The 22161-nt window shown below is 49.6% G+C and overlaps 5 protein-coding genes and 1 pseudogene across 5 annotated transcripts; 3 read left to right on the top strand and 3 right to left on the bottom strand.

Annotated features, from left to right (window-relative positions):
* Nucleotides 1-4975: 4975 nt before the first annotated feature.
* Nucleotides 4976-5455, bottom strand: H3C14 (H3 clustered histone 14). Its single transcript, NM_001374557.1, has one exon. The coding sequence runs from the start codon at nt 5426-5428 to the stop codon at nt 5018-5020; it is 411 nt and encodes a 136-aa protein (NP_001361486.1). The 5' UTR covers nt 5429-5455; the 3' UTR covers nt 4976-5017.
* Nucleotides 5456-6432: 977 nt separating this feature from the next.
* On the bottom strand, nt 6433-6943 carry H2AC18 (H2A clustered histone 18). Its single transcript, XM_003949528.6, has one exon. It carries the CDS (start codon nt 6941-6943, stop codon nt 6551-6553), a length of 393 nt encoding a protein of 130 aa, XP_003949577.1. The 3' UTR covers nt 6433-6550.
* A 340-nt stretch (nt 6944-7283) lies between these two features.
* Nucleotides 7284-7791, top strand: LOC129144336 (histone H2B type 2-E-like; annotated as a pseudogene).
* A 6836-nt stretch (nt 7792-14627) lies between these two features.
* On the bottom strand, nt 14628-15007 carry H2BC20 (H2B clustered histone 20). Its single transcript, XM_054686383.1, is given in 2 exon segments — nt 14628-14731; nt 14734-15007. Coding segments are annotated over 2 exon segments (378 nt in total).
* A 340-nt stretch (nt 15008-15347) lies between these two features.
* H2AC19 (H2A clustered histone 19) lies at nt 15348-15858 on the top strand. The gene has a single exon (XM_016944834.4). The coding sequence runs from the start codon at nt 15348-15350 to the stop codon at nt 15738-15740; it is 393 nt and encodes a 130-aa protein (XP_016800323.1). The 3' UTR covers nt 15741-15858.
* Nucleotides 15859-16862: 1004 nt separating this feature from the next.
* On the top strand, nt 16863-19125 carry H3C15 (H3 clustered histone 15). Its single transcript, XM_054686375.2, has one exon. It carries the CDS (start codon nt 16863-16865, stop codon nt 17271-17273), a length of 411 nt encoding a protein of 136 aa, XP_054542350.1. The 3' UTR covers nt 17274-19125.
* The last annotated feature ends 3036 nt before the right edge of the window (nt 19126-22161 follow it).

Genomic DNA, 22161 nt, shown 5'->3' with positions numbered 1-22161 from the left:
TTTTGTTTTGTTTTGTTTTTTTTGAGAGATGGTTTCACTCGACTTACTGTGACCAGGCGTTGCTTGGGTACTGCTGCTACTATGGAAATAAAGACAAATCCTTACCCTGAGAAATGTTGCCAGCCTAATGCTGAGGTTAAGGAAGGGAAGGGGTATTAAGATAGGAGAGGGCAGAGGCAAGGAGGAGGGCCCAAAGAGATGAGGGCAAAGAAGAGCAAGGGAGCCGGGCACTGTGGTTCATGCCTATAATCCCAGCACTTTCGGAGGCCAAGGCAGACAGATCATGAGGTCAAGAGATCGAGACCATCCTGGCCAACATGGTGAAACCCCGTCTCTACTAAAAATATAAAACTTAGCTGGGCGTGGTGACACACACCTGTAGTCCCAGCTACTCCGGAGGCTGAGGCAGGAGAATCGCATGAACCCGGGAGACGGTGGTTGGAGTGAGCCGAGATCGTGCCACTGCACTCCAGCCTGGGCGACAGAGCAGGACTCCGTCTCGAAAAAAAAAAAAAGAAAGAAAAGAAAAGAAAGAAAGAAAAAGAAAAAACAAAAAACCAGAAGAGCAAGGGAAGGCTCATAGGGCTGAATCTTGAAGAATGGGGGTTCTCAGGGTTACAAAGAAGGGGAGGACATTCTGGACAGACATGGAATGTGTGAAGATATTGTGTACTTGGAGATTGCAGATGTCGTGTGGGGCTAAACATTCTTGTTCAGCTGCAAGAACATCTGAAACCTGGGAAGGCTGTGGGAAACAAAGAACTAGATGTATAATATTTTCAGTTTTTTTTTTTAATTAGTAACTATTAATAGAGTAGCACAAATTAATTGGGTGCTTGTTCTGGACCAGATACTGTGCTACTGTGCTAGGTCCTTTGTTTTTTTAGACATGGGGTCTCACTGCTGTTGCCGAGGCTGAAGTGCAGTGGCACAGTCACAGCTCACCACAGCCTCGAACTTCTGGCCTCAAGCAATCCTCTTGCCTCAGCCTCCTGAGTCGCTGGGATTACAGGCATGAGCACCGCAATTTACAGAAATTGTCACTTTCATGATTTCCAACAAAACAACGAGCAAGTTACTCGTTGTTTTACAAATGGGAAAAGTTAAACCTGTTGAGATTTGCTTCCTGAAGTCATGCACCTGTTTACATGGACAAGGCTAGGAATCAAACTTGGGTGTGTCTAACTCCAGAGTCCTTCCTAGTAATTAACCTCCGGTGCTCTGAACTGCCATGCAAAAGAATGTGAACTTCATTCTGAAGGGAATGGGAAGGTCGTGGAAAATTTTTAAGCATGAAAGTGACAGGCTCAAAACAGCAACAACAACCAACCAACCAACAAAAAAACCCTCAGTTTTTAAAAGATAGCTCTTGGCCGGGCGCGGTGGCTCACGCCTGTAATCCCAACACTTTGGGAGGCCGAGGCGGGCGGATCACAAAATACAAAAAATACAAAACTACAAAAAATTAGCTGGACGTGGTGGTGGGCGCCTATAGTCCCAGCTATTCCGGAGGCTGAGGCAGGAGAATCGCATGGACCCGGTAGGCCAAGGTTGCAGTGAGCCGAGCTCGTGCCACTGCACTCCAGCCTGGGCGACAGAGCGAGACTCCGACTCATTAAAAAAAAAAAAAAAAAAAAAAAAAAAAAAGATAGCTGTCATACGGAGTGGAAGCTCAATGGCAGGGCAGAAAGACCAGCCTGACTATGTAATCTACTAGACCAGAGCTGGCGAGGACTTCAGTTAAGGCATGGTCATGGGTGGACGGAGAAAAGGTGATACAATTGAAAGTCAGAAGATAGATTTAGTAATATTTGGAACTCATGAGATTTGGACAGAGGACAAGAGGAAGGGACACCCAACCAGAACAGATGGGGGTAATGAAGGTGTCTTCCAGGAAGATGGGGAATGTGGAAAGAAACAAATGGGCTTGGAAAGCAAGATGAGGCATGTGGTTTTGGAAATAAGCTGGGTTTGAAGTGCCTAGTATCCATCCAGAAGGACCTGTCTACCAGGCAGTTAGAAACATTGGTGTAGCCAGGCACAGTGGCTCACGTCTATAATCCCAGCACTTTGGGAGGCCAAGGTGGGAGGAGGGCTTGAGCCCAGGACTTCAAGACCAGCCTGGGCGATGAAGTGAGACCCTGACTCTACAAAAAATAAAAAAATTAGCTGGGCCTGGTGGTGTGTGCCCGTAGTCCCAGCTACTCAGATGGCTGAGGTGGGAGGACCCCTGAACCCAGGAGTCCAAGGTTGCAGTGAGCTTTGATTGTGCTACTGCACTCCAGCCTGGACGAGTGAGACCCTGTTTCTCTTTCTCTCTCTCTCTCTCTCTCTCTCTCTCTCACACACACACACACACACACACACACAATGTGTAGAGCTCAGGATAGGGTCTCAGCAGAAGATAGCAATTTGGGAGCGCTTAGCCAAGGGACAGAAATAGTGAAAGCAGGCAATCAATCTCACTTGAGTTGCAGGGAGAAAAGAAGATGGCCAAGGCCAGCATGGGGGAAACCAGGAATATTGATGGGGAAGAGAAAGACATGAGAAGACTGAGATGGGGACCTAGAGAAGGATAAGGGTGACCAGGAGAGTGGACCCAGGGGACAAGTCCTCTTCTAAGGAAGAAAAATCAGTGTAAACATGGCCATGTCTCTTACCACGTAGTTTCCCTCTAAACACACACACACACACACCTGTCCCCCACTAGCCTAAGGCAGAATTAAATGTGAACAAAGCACGTTTTCCACTTCATAAAAGCCACAGATTCAGAGTGGACTTACTGGCAACCAAGGTAGCCACGTAGAAGCTAGTTATTAGAGGAAGAGGTGGGTTTTTTTCGAGACAGGGTCTCACTCCCTGTCACCCACACTGGAGTGCAGTGGCACAATCTCAGCTCACAGCAGCCTCCGCCTCCCGGACTTAAGCGATTCTCCCACCTCAGCCTCCCGAGTAGCTGGGACCACAGGCAAATGGCACCACCCCTGGCTAATTTTTTCATTTTTCTTTCTGTCTTTTTTTTTTTTTTTTTGGTAGAGACACAGGGTCTCGCTATGTTTCCCAAGCTGGTCTGGAACTTTGACTTCAAGCAATCCGCCCGACTTGGCCTCCCAAAGTGCTGGGATTAACAGCTGTGAGCCACAGTGCCTAGTCAGAGGAAGAGTATTTCTTTACCCTATCTTTAATTATCCTTTAACTCTCACCTGAGGGTAGACAATGATTTAAGTACAGGGAATGATTAAATGTTAAAACTTAACATTTTAGAATGTTATCTTGTATTGATGAATTCAGCTTATGCTGGTCTCGCAAACAAATACGAAGACTGACAGATTCCTGTGAGTGCAGGCCTTCACAGTGCCAGGACCACAAGATGTAATGAATTCTATTCCTGACTGGATATAAAAAATGCCACGAAATTTTCCTTTGAGATTCAGCCAGGGAGACCTCCTGGAGTTTAGAGGTACCCAGACTGGTGAGTAAAAGGAGTGTGACCTTGTGGGGGCAGTCAGAGGACCTAGATGTCTGACACCAACATCCCCAGGTTCCAGTCTCTGCTCAGTCACTACTGGGCCTGAGAAGCTGGGTGCAGAGATAGTGACCCACCCACCTCTGAAAGTCACTACTTTTTGAAGTCAGAATACCGCCCATACATTGTGGGCCTAAGCAGGTTACGAGGGTCTCGGCAGAGACCCAGAGGCATGCTCTAGAAATTGCTGTGACCCTGGAGCAGAAACATGTGGCAGTCCCCAGCAGAGCTCACCTACGCTGCTCTCCTCGCTTAACACGCCTCAGGAAAGGCAAAATGGCAGCTTTACAAAACGAAGTTTTATTCCATTTCCCCTTCTCCCCTCTTAATTCTCATAGATCGCTGCAGTGAATGCTTTTAACCTGTCAACTGTGATGAAACAAACAGAAACCCGAAGCCCTGGCTTCTTCTGAGGTGCAAATAAATGACCGAGAAGGTGTTATCTAAGACCTCTACAGCCATTTGTATCTGGCCGTGTGTAGTGGGCTCTGCAAGACCCTGCCTCACTTTCCCACTAAGAGGCCTTGGACTTCCCAGCTCCCAGAGACTGTAGAGATCACCTCTGTGGCGTCCTGTCACGATTTCCTAAGGCGAAGAGCTTCATTTGCCCAACGGAGGCCCACGTTCTTCCTGTCTGATCTACTGTCTTCCCAAGGATCTGAACTCGGGCACCAGCGTCTGCCCACATGTCCGACGAAAACAATGTAAAGGAACTACTGAGTCTGGACAGAAAATCCAGACATACCATGCAGCTTCTAAGAGGACCGAGTGCCTTCACTGGAATAGTGAATGTCCTTCTGTGGACATGGACAGGGAACGGCTCGATTAAGCCCAAATTCACAAAATTCCGCCCACACCCCGCGCCCCCGGGAATTTTGGCTTAGGGGCAGGATATGGGGGTTACCACTGTGCTAGTGGAGGTGGCGCGGGGACTGAACGGCAGCCCCAGCGCAGTTCTCCCCCCGTTTGCCCGCAGAACCCCGGCGAGGCCGAGGTGGTCATTTCCCTCCCTAGCCGGATGGCCGCGCCGGGTGAGGCCGGTTTGGGCGCGAAGCACGGGCGTGTGGCGCTCCACTTCCGCAAAGGCCAGCCGCGCTCAGGACCGCGAGCCCTGAGCGTCCCCCTAGTGACCCCTGGCCTCGTGCCCGACGCCCCGTCTCTCCTGCCCCGGCCCCCCCGCCACGCAGGGCCCCGGTCACGCGCAGGGGGAGCCGGACCGCCAAAGCCCGCAAGCCGGCGCCCAGGAAAGCGGCCGCAGCCCGGCCAGTGCGGATAGGCCAATTGGCCGAAGTCGGCAAAGCTCAAGACGGCACCGCAGCAGGGGGACCCGACCCCGTTTTGTTGGGAGCCTAAGCGGAAGTGCCTTCCCCGCTCTAATGCCGGAGGAGCACGGAGGGCAAGCGGTACAGCTTCTTCCAAGTGCTGATGTGGGTGGCTCTGAAAAGAGCCTTTTGGATACGATGGAACCTCCGGCCGAACCGCACGCACTTCTTAAGCCCGCTCTCCACGGATGCGGCGGGCCAGCTGGATGTCCTTGGGCATAATGGTCACGCGCTTGGCGTGGATGGCGCACAGGTTTGTGTCTTCGAACAGCCCCACCAGGTAGGCCTCGCTGGCCTCCTGCAGCGCCATCACGGCCGAGCTCTGGAAGCGCAGGTCCGTCTTAAAGTCCTGCGCGATCTCGCGTACCAGCCGCTGGAAGGGCAGCTTGCGGATCAGCAGCTCCGTGGACTTCTGGTAGCGCCGGATCTCCCGCAGGGCCACGGTGCCGGGCCGGTAGCGGTGCGGCTTCTTCACCCCGCCCGTGGCCGGCGCGCTCTTGCGGGCCGCCTTGGTGGCCAGCTGCTTCCTCGGGGCCTTGCCGCCGGTCGACTTGCGAGCAGTCTGCTTAGTACGGGCCATAGCGAACCAAAACACAGGCTTACCAGCGCAGCGGCGGGGAGAGAAACGAGCTCCTAGCCCCGCGGCAGCCGTCTTTATAAGCACAGTCTTTTCCCGATTGGGCGGAACAATAATTGAAAATCCCGCGCTGGCTGTCCATTGGCTGTGACGTCACCCGTCCTAAAGTCACCGGTTGGCTTGGGCAGATTCCTCCCTAATCCCGCCCACCCCGCCTCACTTTCTACTTACCAGTTGGCGAAGTTCCGCAAGCTTGTTTTTCCCCTTTCCTTCAGGGTGAAAGTCATTTTCCATTGCAGCTTTGTCAGATTGTTCCCTTTCCGCCCTTCGCTTCCTTAGAACACACTGCCCGCAATACCCCCCTTTCTTGCTGCGCCCTGCGGCTCCCGCGTGGAACCTCATTCTTCCATTTGCCCCCCGCCCCCAGTTGCTACTTGGCGGATCGTTTTTCGCCTGTCGGGTGCCTTTTGGGTGGGAGAGGTGCCCGCCCCCAGGACGCAAGATTCCGCCTCCGAGGCCCTTACTCTCCGCCGCCAGGGCGCTTTGGAAAACAAAACAGAAACTAAGACTTAAGTCAGCTCAGTGAAGCCAAGACCCAGCTCCGCCACACTAGCGAGCACTACCCGCTCAGGGCCCTCCCCATCGGGGGTGGGGACGAGGAGCACGTCCCGCTAGTGCCAGACTAGGTCTAAGTGTCCGGCCATGGCCTGCGGAAACCACTAGGGAAGCGCGCGCTCCGCGCGCAACACTTCAGCGCGTTGGGTACTGCCCGCGGCGCTGGTGTTTGTGACTGTGTGGAGCGGACCGTGGCGGCGCCCAGGACGTTTAGTGCCTGCACCTGCCCTGGGAAGTCCTAGGACTGGGGACCCACTCATCGAAGAGCCAAGGCAGTTACGTGCTGCAGATGGAAGACGGCGCGCGCGCACACACACACACACACACCCCGCCCCGTCCCGTCAGCTCCAGGTTCGCTATTCACTACTGAGGAACGCTGGACTGAGAGTGGCCAGCATTAACAACTCTTTTATTTGAAAACGTGGGTGGCTCTGAAAAGAGCCTTTTGAGTTCACAGGTGCCCCTTCGAGACGCGGGCCGGGCTGGGCCCACTTGGGCCGGACGTCAGCCTCACTTGCCCTTTGCCTTGTGGTGACTCTCCGTCTTCTTAGGGAGCAGTACGGCCTGGATGTTAGGCAAGACGCCGCCCTGGGCGATGGTGACTTTGCCCAGCAGCTTGTTCAGTTCCTCGTCGTTGCGGATGGCCAGCTGGAGGTGACGAGGGATGATGCGCGTCTTCTTGTTGTCCCGAGCCGCGTTGCCCGCCAGCTCCAGGATCTCGGCGGTCAGATACTCGAGGACCGCAGCCATGTAGACGGGCGCGCCGGCCCCCACTCGCTCCGCATAGTTGCCTTTGCGCAGCAAGCGATGCACTCGCCCTACCGGGAACTGAAGGCCAGCGCGGGACGAGCGCGACTTGGCCTTGGCGCGGGCCTTGCCTCCTTGCTTGCCACGACCAGACATGACAGCGATAGTAGTCACCGAGAGGAACTCCTGCCTGGCGATCGGGAAAGTCGCCGAAAACGCCGCTGCTTCACCTTTTTATAGACAGAACGGCGATTGTCCACGGAGCACTTTGATTGGCTCAAGCAAATTTTGTCCCGATAGCCAATAGGATAGCTCAGCCAGAATCCACTCATTTACATAATCTCGTCTCCCTCGCATTGCGCGCCGCGGAAAACTCGCGAACCATAACGCAGCGTCATGCACACAGCCTCTGTAAGTACACAGTCGTTTCCGGTAGACCCCGAGCCTACCGCTCTGCTTGCGTTCTCGGGGGTCGGTGTCGGTCTTGGGTCTGGCCATGCCTGAGCCTGCAAAGTTCGCGCCGCCTCCCAAGAAGGGCTCCAAGAAAGCCTTCACCAAAGCCCAGAAGAAAGACGGCAAGAAGCGCAAGCGCAGCCGCAAGGAGAGCTACTCCATCTACGTGTACAAGGTGCTGAAGCAGGTCCACCCCGACACCGGCATCTGGTGCAAGGCCATGGGCATCATGAACTCCTTCCTCAACGACATCTTCGAGCGCATCGCGGGAGAGGCGTCCCGCCTGGCGCACTACAACAAGCGCTCCACCATCACGTCCCGGAGATCCAGACGGCCGTGCGCCTGCTGCTGCCCGGCGAGCTGGCCAAGCACGCCGTGTCCGAGGGCACCAAGGCGGTCACCAAGTACGCCAGCTCCAAGTGAGTCCCTGCCGGGACCTGGCGCTCGCTCGCTCCCTCCCTCCCTCCGCGGGTCGCCGGCTGCTTTGTCTCCAAAGGCTCTTTTCAGGGCCACTTAACCACCTCAGTCAAAGAATCTTTCTTGTGTTGCCAGTCCCAGTTTATGTTTTTGGCTTCACGTCTGGTTAACTTTAGGAGAGCACACAACACCAAGCACAGATAACTATTTTCTTTTCACATAGGCATTGCTATAAGTAAGCTTACATAGATTGATAGTGGTATCTTACTATGGCATAGATAGGCTGGGGCTTGCCTTAGAGGGCTGCTCTTGAAACTGGCTTTGGCCTGGTTACGTACCCGTGAATATGTGCCCAGGAGATTGTTTCCTGGTGAGAAACGCAGTGTTAATTTTGATAAGCTTGTGTAAGATCAAATTGTGTATAGGAACAAAGGTTGGGTCCGCTCTTCAGTGGTAAAATGAAGGTAGAGATTAAATGCATTGTATGCTCTCAGATGTGTACTTAAAAGGGAATAGCTCAACTTTTATATATGGTATCGAGAAACTTCTTGAGGTTTTTATATCATTGGTTCACAAACACGTGCCTACACCACCATTCATGTGAAAATTCCTTAAGGAGGTAGATGGAAGTTCGATTTTGATAACCAGGAATTAACACCGATAACACCTTCTGCGCTTTCTAGTTGAGATACCCTAAAATCTACCCAATACCATTAAATGGTTTTTTTCCCCAAGAGTTATCACTCGGAAAAGCTTGTCCAGTTTAAGGGTTTGTTCCATACAATGGCAACAAAATATACGATTTCTGAAGCCAGAGTTTGGGAGACCTGAAGAGGAGAAGGACCACCAATTTGCAAGGGAGGTTGATTAGGTTTGTTCTCTGCTTTGGGAACACTGGACTTGGAATCACACAGCCTCATTAACCTCAAAATATTATACTGATTGCTCTGGGGATTGTAAATCCTAGGCTGGCCACAATAGAAGCGAGGAAAGCAATTAGGAGGCTGTTGCAGTGTTGTGGGCTGGAACAGTGATTAAGACTTAAAGTCTCTCCAGACCAGCAGCATCAGCATTACTTGAAGTTACTAAAAATGAAAATTCCCAGGTTCCATTATTTGTGTTAAGCTTTCTGGGTGATAGTGATGTATGCTAAAGTGTGAAAAACACCGGATAAATGACATGCTGGAGTGCAATGGTGGTAATGGAAACAAATGTTGGATTTTATCTTTGAGGTAGAATTAATAGGTGTGGCTGAGGAACAGGATTTAGCTAACAGTGAAACCCCTAGATTTTTGGCTTGAGCAACTGTGTAGATAGTGGTACTATTAGGATAGAACACTGAGAGAAGATATTCGTTGGGACACTGAAGGGAGATCCAGAGTTCCGATTGAAATTTGAGAAGCTCTTTGCTATTCAAGTGGATATGTGCAGTTGACAGTTTGAGAGATGCATCTAGGGTTCAGTAAAGACAACACAAGCCTGTCTTTAGGGTCTACCTGTGAACTGTGAACACAGCAATGGGAATGATGGACATCACCTTTAAGTATTTTTCTAGACTTTATTACTCATGTGTTTGTCATGAGGTGTAACTTAGTAGTTCATAGTCCTATAATGTATGTTATTGACTAGGTAGCATTTATTTTTCTAATTGTTTCTGTTATAGTGCTGCCACATGTGTTTCCCAGAAACGCATTTCACCCACAGTTCTTAGGGTTGGCCTGATTAGTTTAATTGCTGTCTCAACCTGCTTCTTACTGTGATTAGTTCAGGAATCTAGATCAAACTAATTGGCATTTAACATTTCAGGAAGTGAACTGAGTAACAACTAACTCAGCAGGGGAGTGTAGTATGCTATTATCTTTTGGGAAAGCAGCTTATTTGCTTTCAAGAGGCAGCAGCAGGATGGACTGTCTTTAGGTATGAAGGCAAGAATGATTATAGACAATATGCAGAGGAGGACACAGTGTGGGAGAATCAGGGAACTGAGCCACTCATGGAGTTCAGCCAACCTTGGATCCCTGCTGCACCTTTGGACTTCCAGTTAAGCCAATTTGTCTGACATATTTACTTATACCAGTTTGAATCTTGAAATATTTCAGGAATAATAATTTCCTAGATAAAAGGAAAGACCTTTCATGAAAGGTCTCAAGTCAAATAGGGTCAATTAGGACAGAGTTGCTCCAATTACATATTTGGAACAAATGTCCAAATGTTAATACTTGACTAAGGCTAAAGACTAATATTACCATCACAGGAAAAATGTCCAGGATTTTTTTTTCAGATGTGAAATTTTATTTAAAAATTTTAGATAAACTAAATCAAAAAATTTTAGTAGTTGTACTAATTTCCTGGGGCTGTCAAAGTACCACAAACTGTATGGCGTAAAACACAAAGTTATTCTTTCATGGTTTTAGAGGCTAGAAGTTTGAAATCAACGTGTTGGTAGGGCCATGCTGTCTCCAAACCCACTAGGGGAAGACTCCTGTCTTTCAGTGTCTGGTAGCCCCACTTGTTCTTTGGTTTCTGGCAGCATAACTGTAATCTCTACCTCAGTTTTTTCATGTATGTCTCCATGTTTTTTTTCTTTCTTTCTTGAGATGGAGTTTCACTCTTGTTGCCCAGGCTGGAGTGCAATGGCATGATCTTGGCTTACTGCAACCTCTGCGCCCTGGGTTCAAGCAATTTTCCTGCCTCAGCCTCCCGAGTAGCTGGGATTACAGGCATGCGTCAGCACACCCGGCTGATTTTGTATTTTTGGTAGAGATGGAGTTTCATCATGTTAGTCAGGCTGGCCTCGAACTGACCTCAGATGATCCACCTGCCTTGGCCTCCCAAAGTGCTGGGATTACAGATGTGAGCCACTGTACCCGGCTGTCTCCATGTCTTCTTATAAGGGTATCAGTCATACTGGATTAGGGCCCACCCTAAAGACCTCATTTTAACTTGATTACATCTGCAAAGACCCTGTTTCCAAAGAAGGCAAAATTCTAAGGAACTAGGGGTTAGACTTCAACGTATCTTTCGGGGGGACACAACTCAACCCATAACAGTAGTCAATGGCTGTGGCAGGCTAAATGTGGCTCCCAAATATGTCCATATCCTAATCCCTACAGCCTGTGAATATTACCTTATATAGCCAAGAGGATTTTGCAGATGTGATTCTGAGATTGAGAGATTATGCCAGATTATCCAGGTAGGCCCCAAATGTAATCACCACAGTCCTTATAGGAGAGGCAAGAAAGTCAAGTGTACAAGGAGGCGATAGAAGGAGAGAGGGATTTGAAGATTAATAGGCTGCTTGCTTTGAAGACAGAGGGAAGGGACCATAAACCAGAAATAAACCTCTAGAAGCTGGAAAAGGCATGGAAATAGACCCTCCCTTAAGGTCTCTGGAGGGAGTGCAGGCTTGATTTCTACCGAGTAAAATTGATTTTGTACTTCAGACCTCCAAAACTGTAAGAGAATGACTGTTGTGTTAAAACCATTGAGTTTGTAGTAATTTGTTGCAGCAGCCACAAGAAACTAATACAACATCTATATAGAATTTTTTTAATAATTGGAGAAATTTGAATATGGATTGCATATTAATATTACTGAATCAGCATTAAATTTGTTAGGTGTAATAATGTGATTGTAGCTATTTAGGAGAATATCCTATTTTTAAGAGACATGCCACCATATTTAGGGAGAAGTGCCAACATATTTGCAGTTTATTTTCAAATGGTTCAGGGGCTGTCTGTGTACATGAGAAGACAAAGATAAGGCAAATGCAGCAAAATCGTAATAATTGGTGAATCCAGGTGAAGGGACTATGGCTGGTCTTTGTACTTTTTTTTCCAACTTTTCTGTAGGTTTAAAATTTTCAAAATAAAAAAATGGGAAATACTTTAAAAATTGTAATCAAAGAAACTTTCATAAATTAATGTATTTTATTTTTACAGTAAAATTAATTTATGTAAATTGATAGAATTTTACTAATTTCACTCCCAAGTTATATTAAAAGGCTTACATATGTTTGATAATAGCATATGTAAACTAGAACTCTGAATGATATCCATTGGTCATAATACGTACTATGTAGCGGTAATGGTGACTTTTGTGATTGCACAAGTCTAGAGATGCCCCAAATGACATTGACTTAGACATCTGGTTATTCTAAGGCTGAAACTGAAGTTGAATAGAAGGTTTTAGTCAAATACTGAGATGAAAACTGAGGCAGTCCTGGCGGGGGGCAGTGAGTGTGTGTGTATATATACACACATAGACATCATGCTTCTAAATATTTACAGAAAGAAAGGGTAGATTATCTACAAAAAAATAAGAATCAGACTGATATGAGATCTTACAAACCTAACCCCCTTCTCTTTCCTAAACTCCAGATTCCCATATTTCTGACTTCCTATTTGATATTTACACTTCGATATTTACCAGGAGTCTTCAACATTTTGTTCAAAACAGTACTCTTGGTTTTCTTCCTCCAAGACTACTCCTTACTCATATCAGCAAATAGCAGCTCTTTTCAAGTGCTCAGTGTAAAAACCTACAATTAATCCTTGATTTCTCTTTCAGTCAGCCTATACTAAATCAATTTCATTTAAAATATCTCGGCTACTACTCTGCATCTCCACTGCTACCATCTGCCTCTCCAGTCACATTCTCCAAGAGCACTCTATCTCATTTAAAAGACAAAATCTCTGCAGTGGCCTGTGATGCTCCTTAATGGCCTACATAATCCAGCCCTCAAGCACCTCCGTGATCTCTGTAAAACTTTCCCTTGGTCACTGTGCTTCAGCCACATTAACCAGCTTGCATATTTCTCACATTCACCAAGCTTGTTCCTGCCTTGGGGCCTTTGTACTTACCATGTTCTGTTCTGAGAATACTCTGCCTCAAGATATCCTACAACTATCTTACTGTATTCAGCTCTCTGCTCAAGTATTAACTGATGAAACCTGTCATCCCTACTCCACTCCATGTTCTGCTTTACTTAACAGCAATTGCACATATGGCCCCCTGAATAATATACATTTAGTCGCTTATTTTTACTTATCTGCTAATTAAAATGTAGACTTTTTCTATTCTGTTTACTGCTGTATTCCCAGCATGTTTTATCCGAATGTGCAGTGGTTTCTTTTCTTCTCCCTTATCGTGGGAAGTGATGTGCACAAATACACATAATGGAGCCTGAATGTCATATTGCTTTCATACCTGTGTGAATTTTGGTAAGAAAGGAAAAGTAGCGATTGACAGGTAATATAATTACATTAAGTCACTCTCATAGTTAGCTGTTTATTGCTTTCCTGCTCTTATTCTCAGTCCCCAGGACCAAATGTTGACCACTAACTTCCCCCACATATAATTAGGTTATTTACCGAACGCCATGCAGGTGGCTGTTAAAAGGAAGTTATATACTTACCTTATAAACTCAACTTTTCCCTGTTGTCTTTCTGTCTCACCCCTACCTCCATGCTTTAAATTAACTTTTCAGGCTTAGGCCTTATCTCTCAGTAGAGCCATATAAGGTATGTGTAAAAGCAGGAAAATGTTTCCTGGGGATGAAGCTTTGAAAAGCTTTTTTTTTTTTTTCTTTTGGCAATAAAATAAGGTAGATTCACCACAATACCTAATAACTAAAAAATCTGTTTTTAATTGGGTGGGGCAGACAGCAAGTGTGTCATCCTGGAAGATACTATTTGGGATTTTATATAGGTACATAAGAGAAAAAAGTGAACAAAAGCAAGGGGCTACCAGGATGCCGCAGTATGCTTAACATGTATTTTCTAAGTTTGTATTATGCCTTTATCTTGGTACTTTTATCTTCTCTTCTCACTTGATCTTTTTGAAATGTATTTTAAATCCTAATAAAAATATATAAAGTCTGGAATTAATAAAGGATTAAATGAAACTTTTGTATATCTCACTGCAATTCTCAGAAAAAAGGGGGGTGTGGGGAGGGGGAATTGCCTGGGGTAGCGAGTGAAAATTGTGACCAGGTTCTTACTAAGGAATATGGCAACTGCATAACCAAATGTCAGTGGTTACCAAACTTATGAATCACCTGGTGTTGTGTCATAGATTGTCTATCCTTGCCTCTCGCCCCCAGTGATTTAGATCAGTGGAACTATGTGGGGTTTAAGAAATATACAATATATATTTGTATATATTTGTGTGTCTCGAAAGCTTCAGGGTTAAATAAGTTTTAACTGTTTAGGAAACGCTATTGTTTTAGGTATCCAGTCTCACAGACGAAGGCCTTTAAAACTTATCTAATTTTTCATTACATTTCTTGCCCAGAAAATTGTAAAATACCCAACGATAACAATGGGGAATTGTCTATCAGCACTTGACTAAAAAGCTTTACTATCCATGACAGCAGCCTTTGCATTACTCAATTCTGATGGCATTTAACGTCTTGAAACCCAGGAATAAATACCTATAGATTCACAGTACCTGAAAGGAATACCAAATTGAGACAAGAGAGCCATATAAACCAAAAATTGCTTCAACCACAGAATGGAGGTCTACAGGTGCGGAAGGAAAGTTTATATGGTGAGGCTTGGTCGCAAAACTATTAGGAATATTTTCAGGTTACTACACAATTTTGCGAGCTCAATATGCAGTTAACACTTTTTCCCTCGACTCTCCTGAGCAGATTTACACTGACCGCACCCGTAGCATATCGTCTCACTTTGGAAAAGGCAAATTATGTGCACATGACCGTGTCACTACAAGCTAGTTCTCGACCAAGCTACAGATTATAGCTTTATCTTATATTCCTCTCCCATCATCTGCAGGAAAAAGGATAGGTGCTGAGGGAAAACCCCTAAGTAGAACTTACAGTAAGCAGTGGGAAAACAGCTTATTTCACTGAGGTGGTTAAGTGGCCCTGAAAAGAGCCTTTGGAGACAAAGCAGCCGGCGACCCGCGGAGGGAGGGAGGGAGCGAGCGAGCGCCAGGTCCCGGCAGGGACTCACTTGGAGCTGGCGTACTTGGTGACCGCCTTGGTGCCCTCGGACACGGCGTGCTTGGCCAGCTCGCCGGGCAGCAGCAGGCGCACGGCCGTCTGGATCTCCGGGACGTGATGGTGGAGCGCTTGTTGTAGTGCGCCAGGCGGGACGCCTCTCCCGCGATGCGCTCGAAGATGTCGTTGAGGAAGGAGTTCATGATGCCCATGGCCTTGCACCAGATGCCGGTGTCGGGGTGGACCTGCTTCAGCACCTTGTACACGTAGATGGAGTAGCTCTCCTTGCGGCTGCGCTTGCGCTTCTTGCCGTCTTTCTTCTGGGCTTTGGTGAAGGCTTTCTTGGAGCCCTTCTTGGGAGGCGGCGCGAACTTTGCAGGCTCAGGCATGGCCAGACCCAAGACCGACACCGACCCCCGAGAACGCAAGCAGAGCGGTAGGCTCGGGGTCTACCGGAAACGACTGTGTACTTACAGAGGCTGTGTGCATGACGCTGCGTTATGGTTCGCGAGTTTTCCGCGGCGCGCAATGCGAGGGAGACGAGATTATGTAAATGAGTGGATTCTGGCTGAGCTATCCTATTGGCTATCGGGACAAAATTTGCTTGAGCCAATCAAAGTGCTCCGTGGACAATCGCCGTTCTGTCTATAAAAAGGTGAAGCAGCGGCGTTTTCGGCGACTTTCCCGATCGCCAGGCAGGAGTTCCTCTCGGTGACTACTATCGCTGTCATGTCTGGTCGTGGCAAGCAAGGAGGCAAGGCCCGCGCCAAGGCCAAGTCGCGCTCGTCCCGCGCTGGCCTTCAGTTCCCGGTAGGGCGAGTGCATCGCTTGCTGCGCAAAGGCAACTATGCGGAGCGAGTGGGGGCCGGCGCGCCCGTCTACATGGCTGCGGTCCTCGAGTATCTGACCGCCGAGATCCTGGAGCTGGCGGGCAACGCGGCTCGGGACAACAAGAAGACGCGCATCATCCCTCGTCACCTCCAGCTGGCCATCCGCAACGACGAGGAACTGAACAAGCTGCTGGGCAAAGTCACCATCGCCCAGGGCGGCGTCTTGCCTAACATCCAGGCCGTACTGCTCCCTAAGAAGACGGAGAGTCACCACAAGGCAAAGGGCAAGTGAGGCTGACGTCCGGCCCAAGTGGGCCCAGCCCGGCCCGCGTCTCGAAGGGGCACCTGTGAACTCAAAAGGCTCTTTTCAGAGCCACCCACGTTTTCAAATAAAAGAGTTGTTAATGCTGGCCACTCTCAGTCCAGCGTTCCTCAGTAGTGAATAGCGAACCTGGAGCTGACGGGACGGGGCGGGGTGTGTGTGTGTGTGTGTGCGCGCGCGCCGTCTTCCATCTGCAGCACGTAACTGCCTTGGCTCTTCGATGAGTGGGTCCCCAGTCCTAGGACTTCCCAGGGCAGGTGCAGGCACTAAACGTCCTGGGCGCCGCCACGGTCCGCTCCACACAGTCACAAACACCAGCGCCGCGGGCAGTACCCAACGCGCTGAAGTGTTGCGCGCGGAGCGCGCGCTTCCCTAGTGGTTTCCGCAGGCCATGGCCGGACACTTAGACCTAGTCTGGCACTAGCGGGACGTGCTCCTCGTCCCCACCCCCGATGGGGAGGGCCCTGAGCGGGTAGTGCTCGCTAGTGTGGCGGAGCTGGGTCTTGGCTTCACTGAGCTGACTTAAGTCTTAGTTTCTGTTTTGTTTTCCAAAGCGCCCTGGCGGCGGAGAGTAAGGGCCTCGGAGGCGGAATCTTGCGTCCTGGGGGCGGGCACCTCTCCCACCCAAAAGGCACCCGACAGGCGAAAAACGATCCGCCAAGTAGCAACTGGGGGCGGGGGGCAAATGGAAGAATGAGGTTCCACGCGGGAGCCGCAGGGCGCAGCAAGAAAGGGGGGTATTGCGGGCAGTGTGTTCTAAGGAAGCGAAGGGCGGAAAGGGAACAATCTGACAAAGCTGCAATGGAAAATGACTTTCACCCTGAAGGAAAGGGGAAAAACAAGCTTGCGGAACTTCGCCAACTGGTAAGTAGAAAGTGAGGCGGGGTGGGCGGGATTAGGGAGGAATCTGCCCAAGCCAACCGGTGACTTTAGGACGGGTGACGTCACAGCCAATGGACAGCCAGCGCGGGATTTTCAATTATTGTTCCGCCCAATCGGGAAAAGACTGTGCTTATAAAGACGGCTGCCGCGGGGCTAGGAGCTCGTTTCTCTCCCCGCCGCTGCGCTGGTAAGCCTGTGTTTTGGTTCGCTATGGCCCGTACTAAGCAGACTGCTCGCAAGTCGACCGGCGGCAAGGCCCCGAGGAAGCAGCTGGCCACCAAGGCGGCCCGCAAGAGCGCGCCGGCCACGGGCGGGGTGAAGAAGCCGCACCGCTACCGGCCCGGCACCGTGGCCCTGCGGGAGATCCGGCGCTACCAGAAGTCCACGGAGCTGCTGATCCGCAAGCTGCCCTTCCAGCGGCTGGTACGCGAGATCGCGCAGGACTTTAAGACGGACCTGCGCTTCCAGAGCTCGGCCGTGATGGCGCTGCAGGAGGCCAGCGAGGCCTACCTGGTGGGGCTGTTCGAAGACACAAACCTGTGCGCCATCCACGCCAAGCGCGTGACCATTATGCCCAAGGACATCCAGCTGGCCCGCCGCATCCGTGGAGAGCGGGCTTAAGAAGTGCGTGCGGTTCGGCCGGAGGTTCCATCGTATCCAAAAGGCTCTTTTCAGAGCCACCCACATCAGCACTTGGAAGAAGCTGTACCGCTTGCCCTCCGTGCTCCTCCGGCATTAGAGCGGGGAAGGCACTTCCGCTTAGGCTCCCAACAAAACGGGGTCGGGTCCCCCTGCTGCGGTGCCGTCTTGAGCTTTGCCGACTTCGGCCAATTGGCCTATCCGCACTGGCCGGGCTGCGGCCGCTTTCCTGGGCGCCGGCTTGCGGGCTTTGGCGGTCCGGCTCCCCCTGCGCGTGACCGGGGCCCTGCGTGGCGGGGGGGCCGGGGCAGGAGAGACGGGGCGTCGGGCACGAGGCCAGGGGTCACTAGGGGGACGCTCAGGGCTCGCGGTCCTGAGCGCGGCTGGCCTTTGCGGAAGTGGAGCGCCACACGCCCGTGCTTCGCGCCCAAACCGGCCTCACCCGGCGCGGCCATCCGGCTAGGGAGGGAAATGACCACCTCGGCCTCGCCGGGGTTCTGCGGGCAAACGGGGGGAGAACTGCGCTGGGGCTGCCGTTCAGTCCCCGCGCCACCTCCACTAGCACAGTGGTAACCCCCATATCCTGCCCCTAAGCCAAAATTCCCGGGGGCGCGGGGTGTGGGCGGAATTTTGTGAATTTGGGCTTAATCGAGCCGTTCCCTGTCCATGTCCACAGAAGGACATTCACTATTCCAGTGAAGGCACTCGGTCCTCTTAGAAGCTGCATGGTATGTCTGGATTTTCTGTCCAGACTCAGTAGTTCCTTTACATTGTTTTCGTCGGACATGTGGGCAGACGCTGGTGCCCGAGTTCAGATCCTTGGGAAGACAGTAGATCAGACAGGAAGAACGTGGGCCTCCGTTGGGCAAATGAAGCTCTTCGCCTTAGGAAATCGTGACAGGACGCCACAGAGGTGATCTCTACAGTCTCTGGGAGCTGGGAAGTCCAAGGCCTCTTAGTGGGAAAGTGAGGCAGGGTCTTGCAGAGCCCACTACACACGGCCAGATACAAATGGCTGTAGAGGTCTTAGATAACACCTTCTCGGTCATTTATTTGCACCTCAGAAGAAGCCAGGGCTTCGGGTTTCTGTTTGTTTCATCACAGTTGACAGGTTAAAAGCATTCACTGCAGCGATCTATGAGAATTAAGAGGGGAGAAGGGGAAATGGAATAAAACTTCGTTTTGTAAAGCTGCCATTTTGCCTTTCCTGAGGCGTGTTAAGCGAGGAGAGCAGCGTAGGTGAGCTCTGCTGGGGACTGCCACATGTTTCTGCTCCAGGGTCACAGCAATTTCTAGAGCATGCCTCTGGGTCTCTGCCGAGACCCTCGTAACCTGCTTAGGCCCACAATGTATGGGCGGTATTCTGACTTCAAAAAGTAGTGACTTTCAGAGGTGGGTGGGTCACTATCTCTGCACCCAGCTTCTCAGGCCCAGTAGTGACTGAGCAGAGACTGGAACCTGGGGATGTTGGTGTCAGACATCTAGGTCCTCTGACTGCCCCCACAAGGTCACACTCCTTTTACTCACCAGTCTGGGTACCTCTAAACTCCAGGAGGTCTCCCTGGCTGAATCTCAAAGGAAAATTTCGTGGCATTTTTTATATCCAGTCAGGAATAGAATTCATTACATCTTGTGGTCCTGGCACTGTGAAGGCCTGCACTCACAGGAATCTGTCAGTCTTCGTATTTGTTTGCGAGACCAGCATAAGCTGAATTCATCAATACAAGATAACATTCTAAAATGTTAAGTTTTAACATTTAATCATTCCCTGTACTTAAATCATTGTCTACCCTCAGGTGAGAGTTAAAGGATAATTAAAGATAGGGTAAAGAAATACTCTTCCTCTGACTAGGCACTGTGGCTCACAGCTGTTAATCCCAGCACTTTGGGAGGCCAAGTCGGGCGGATTGCTTGAAGTCAAAGTTCCAGACCAGCTTGGGAAACATAGCGAGACCCTGTGTCTCTACCAAAAAAAAAAAAAAAAAGACAGAAAGAAAAATGAAAAAATTAGCCAGGGGTGGTGCCATTTGCCTGTGGTCCCAGCTACTCGGGAGGCTGAGGTGGGAGAATCGCTTAAGTCCGGGAGGCGGAGGCTGCTGTGAGCTGAGATTGTGCCACTGCACTCCAGTGTGGGTGACAGGGAGTGAGACCCTGTCTCGAAAAAAACCCACCTCTTCCTCTAATAACTAGCTTCTACGTGGCTACCTTGGTTGCCAGTAAGTCCACTCTGAATCTGTGGCTTTTATGAAGTGGAAAACGTGCTTTGTTCACATTTAATTCTGCCTTAGGCTAGTGGGGGACAGGTGTGTGTGTGTGTGTGTTTAGAGGGAAACTACGTGGTAAGAGACATGGCCATGTTTACACTGATTTTTCTTCCTTAGAAGAGGACTTGTCCCCTGGGTCCACTCTCCTGGTCACCCTTATCCTTCTCTAGGTCCCCATCTCAGTCTTCTCATGTCTTTCTCTTCCCCATCAATATTCCTGGTTTCCCCCATGCTGGCCTTGGCCATCTTCTTTTCTCCCTGCAACTCAAGTGAGATTGATTGCCTGCTTTCACTATTTCTGTCCCTTGGCTAAGCGCTCCCAAATTGCTATCTTCTGCTGAGACCCTATCCTGAGCTCTACACATTGTGTGTGTGTGTGTGTGTGTGTGTGTGAGAGAGAGAGAGAGAGAGAGAGAGAGAGAAAGAGAAACAGGGTCTCACTCGTCCAGGCTGGAGTGCAGTAGCACAATCAAAGCTCACTGCAACCTTGGACTCCTGGGTTCAGGGGTCCTCCCACCTCAGCCATCTGAGTAGCTGGGACTACGGGCACACACCACCAGGCCCAGCTAATTTTTTTATTTTTTGTAGAGTCAGGGTCTCACTTCATCGCCCAGGCTGGTCTTGAAGTCCTGGGCTCAAGCCCTCCTCCCACCTTGGCCTCCCAAAGTGCTGGGATTATAGACGTGAGCCACTGTGCCTGGCTACACCAATGTTTCTAACTGCCTGGTAGACAGGTCCTTCTGGATGGATACTAGGCACTTCAAACCCAGCTTATTTCCAAAACCACATGCCTCATCTTGCTTTCCAAGCCCATTTGTTTCTTTCCACATTCCCCATCTTCCTGGAAGACACCTTCATTACCCCCATCTGTTCTGGTTGGGTGTCCCTTCCTCTTGTCCTCTGTCCAAATCTCATGAGTTCCAAATATTACTAAATCTATCTTCTGACTTTCAATTGTATCACCTTTTCTCCGTCCACCCATGACCATGCCTTAACTGAAGTCCTCGCCAGCTCTGGTCTAGTAGATTACATAGTCAGGCTGGTCTTTCTGCCCTGCCATTGAGCTTCCACTCCGTATGACAGCTATCTTTTTTTTTTTTTTTTTTTTTTTTTTTTTTAATGAGTCGGAGTCTCGCTCTGTCGCCCAGGCTGGAGTGCAGTGGCACGAGCTCGGCTCACTGCAACCTTGGCCTACCGGGTCCATGCGATTCTCCTGCCTCAGCCTCCGGAATAGCTGGGACTATAGGCGCCCACCACCACGTCCAGCTAATTTTTTGTAGTTTTGTATTTTTTGTATTTTGTGATCCGCCCGCCTCGGCCTCCCAAAGTGTTGGGATTACAGGCGTGAGCCACCGCGCCCGGCCAAGAGCTATCTTTTAAAAACTGAGGGTTTTTTTGTTGGTTGGTTGGTTGTTGTTGCTGTTTTGAGCCTGTCACTTTCATGCTTAAAAATTTTCCACGACCTTCCCATTCCCTTCAGAATGAAGTTCACATTCTTTTGCATGGCAGTTCAGAGCACCGGAGGTTAATTACTAGGAAGGACTCTGGAGTTAGACACACCCAAGTTTGATTCCTAGCCTTGTCCATGTAAACAGGTGCATGACTTCAGGAAGCAAATCTCAACAGGTTTAACTTTTCCCATTTGTAAAACAACGAGTAACTTGCTCGTTGTTTTGTTGGAAATCATGAAAGTGACAATTTCTGTAAATTGCGGTGCTCATGCCTGTAATCCCAGCGACTCAGGAGGCTGAGGCAAGAGGATTGCTTGAGGCCAGAAGTTCGAGGCTGTGGTGAGCTGTGACTGTGCCACTGCACTTCAGCCTCGGCAACAGCAGTGAGACCCCATGTCTAAAAAAACAAAGGACCTAGCACAGTAGCACAGTATCTGGTCCAGAACAAGCACCCAATTAATTTGTGCTACTCTATTAATAGTTACTAATTAAAAAAAAAAAACTGAAAATATTATACATCTAGTTCTTTGTTTCCCACAGCCTTCCCAGGTTTCAGATGTTCTTGCAGCTGAACAAGAATGTTTAGCCCCACACGACATCTGCAATCTCCAAGTACACAATATCTTCACACATTCCATGTCTGTCCAGAATGTCCTCCCCTTCTTTGTAACCCTGAGAACCCCCATTCTTCAAGATTCAGCCCTATGAGCCTTCCCTTGCTCTTCTGGTTTTTTGTTTTTTCTTTTTCTTTCTTTCTTTTCTTTTCTTTCTTTTTTTTTTTTTCGAGACGGAGTCCTGCTCTGTCGCCCAGGCTGGAGTGCAGTGGCACGATCTCGGCTCACTCCAACCACCGTCTCCCGGGTTCATGCGATTCTCCTGCCTCAGCCTCCGGAGTAGCTGGGACTACAGGTGTGTGTCACCACGCCCAGCTAAGTTTTATATTTTTAGTAGAGACGGGGTTTCACCATGTTGGCCAGGATGGTCTCGATCTCTTGACCTCATGATCTGTCTGCCTTGGCCTCCGAAAGTGCTGGGATTATAGGCATGAACCACAGTGCCCGGCTCCCTTGCTCTTCTTTGCCCTCATCTCTTTGGGCCCTCCTCCTTGCCTCTGCCCTCTCCTATCTTAATACCCCTTCCCTTCCTTAACCTCAG

The sequence above is a fragment of the Pan troglodytes genome, chromosome 1 (assembly GCF_028858775.2).
Source record: "Pan troglodytes isolate AG18354 chromosome 1, NHGRI_mPanTro3-v2.0_pri, whole genome shotgun sequence".
Lineage (NCBI taxonomy): Eukaryota > Metazoa > Chordata > Mammalia > Primates > Hominidae > Pan > Pan troglodytes.
The sequence above is the reverse complement of the archived record's forward strand: the minus strand, read 5'-3'. Positions and strand labels throughout refer to the sequence as shown.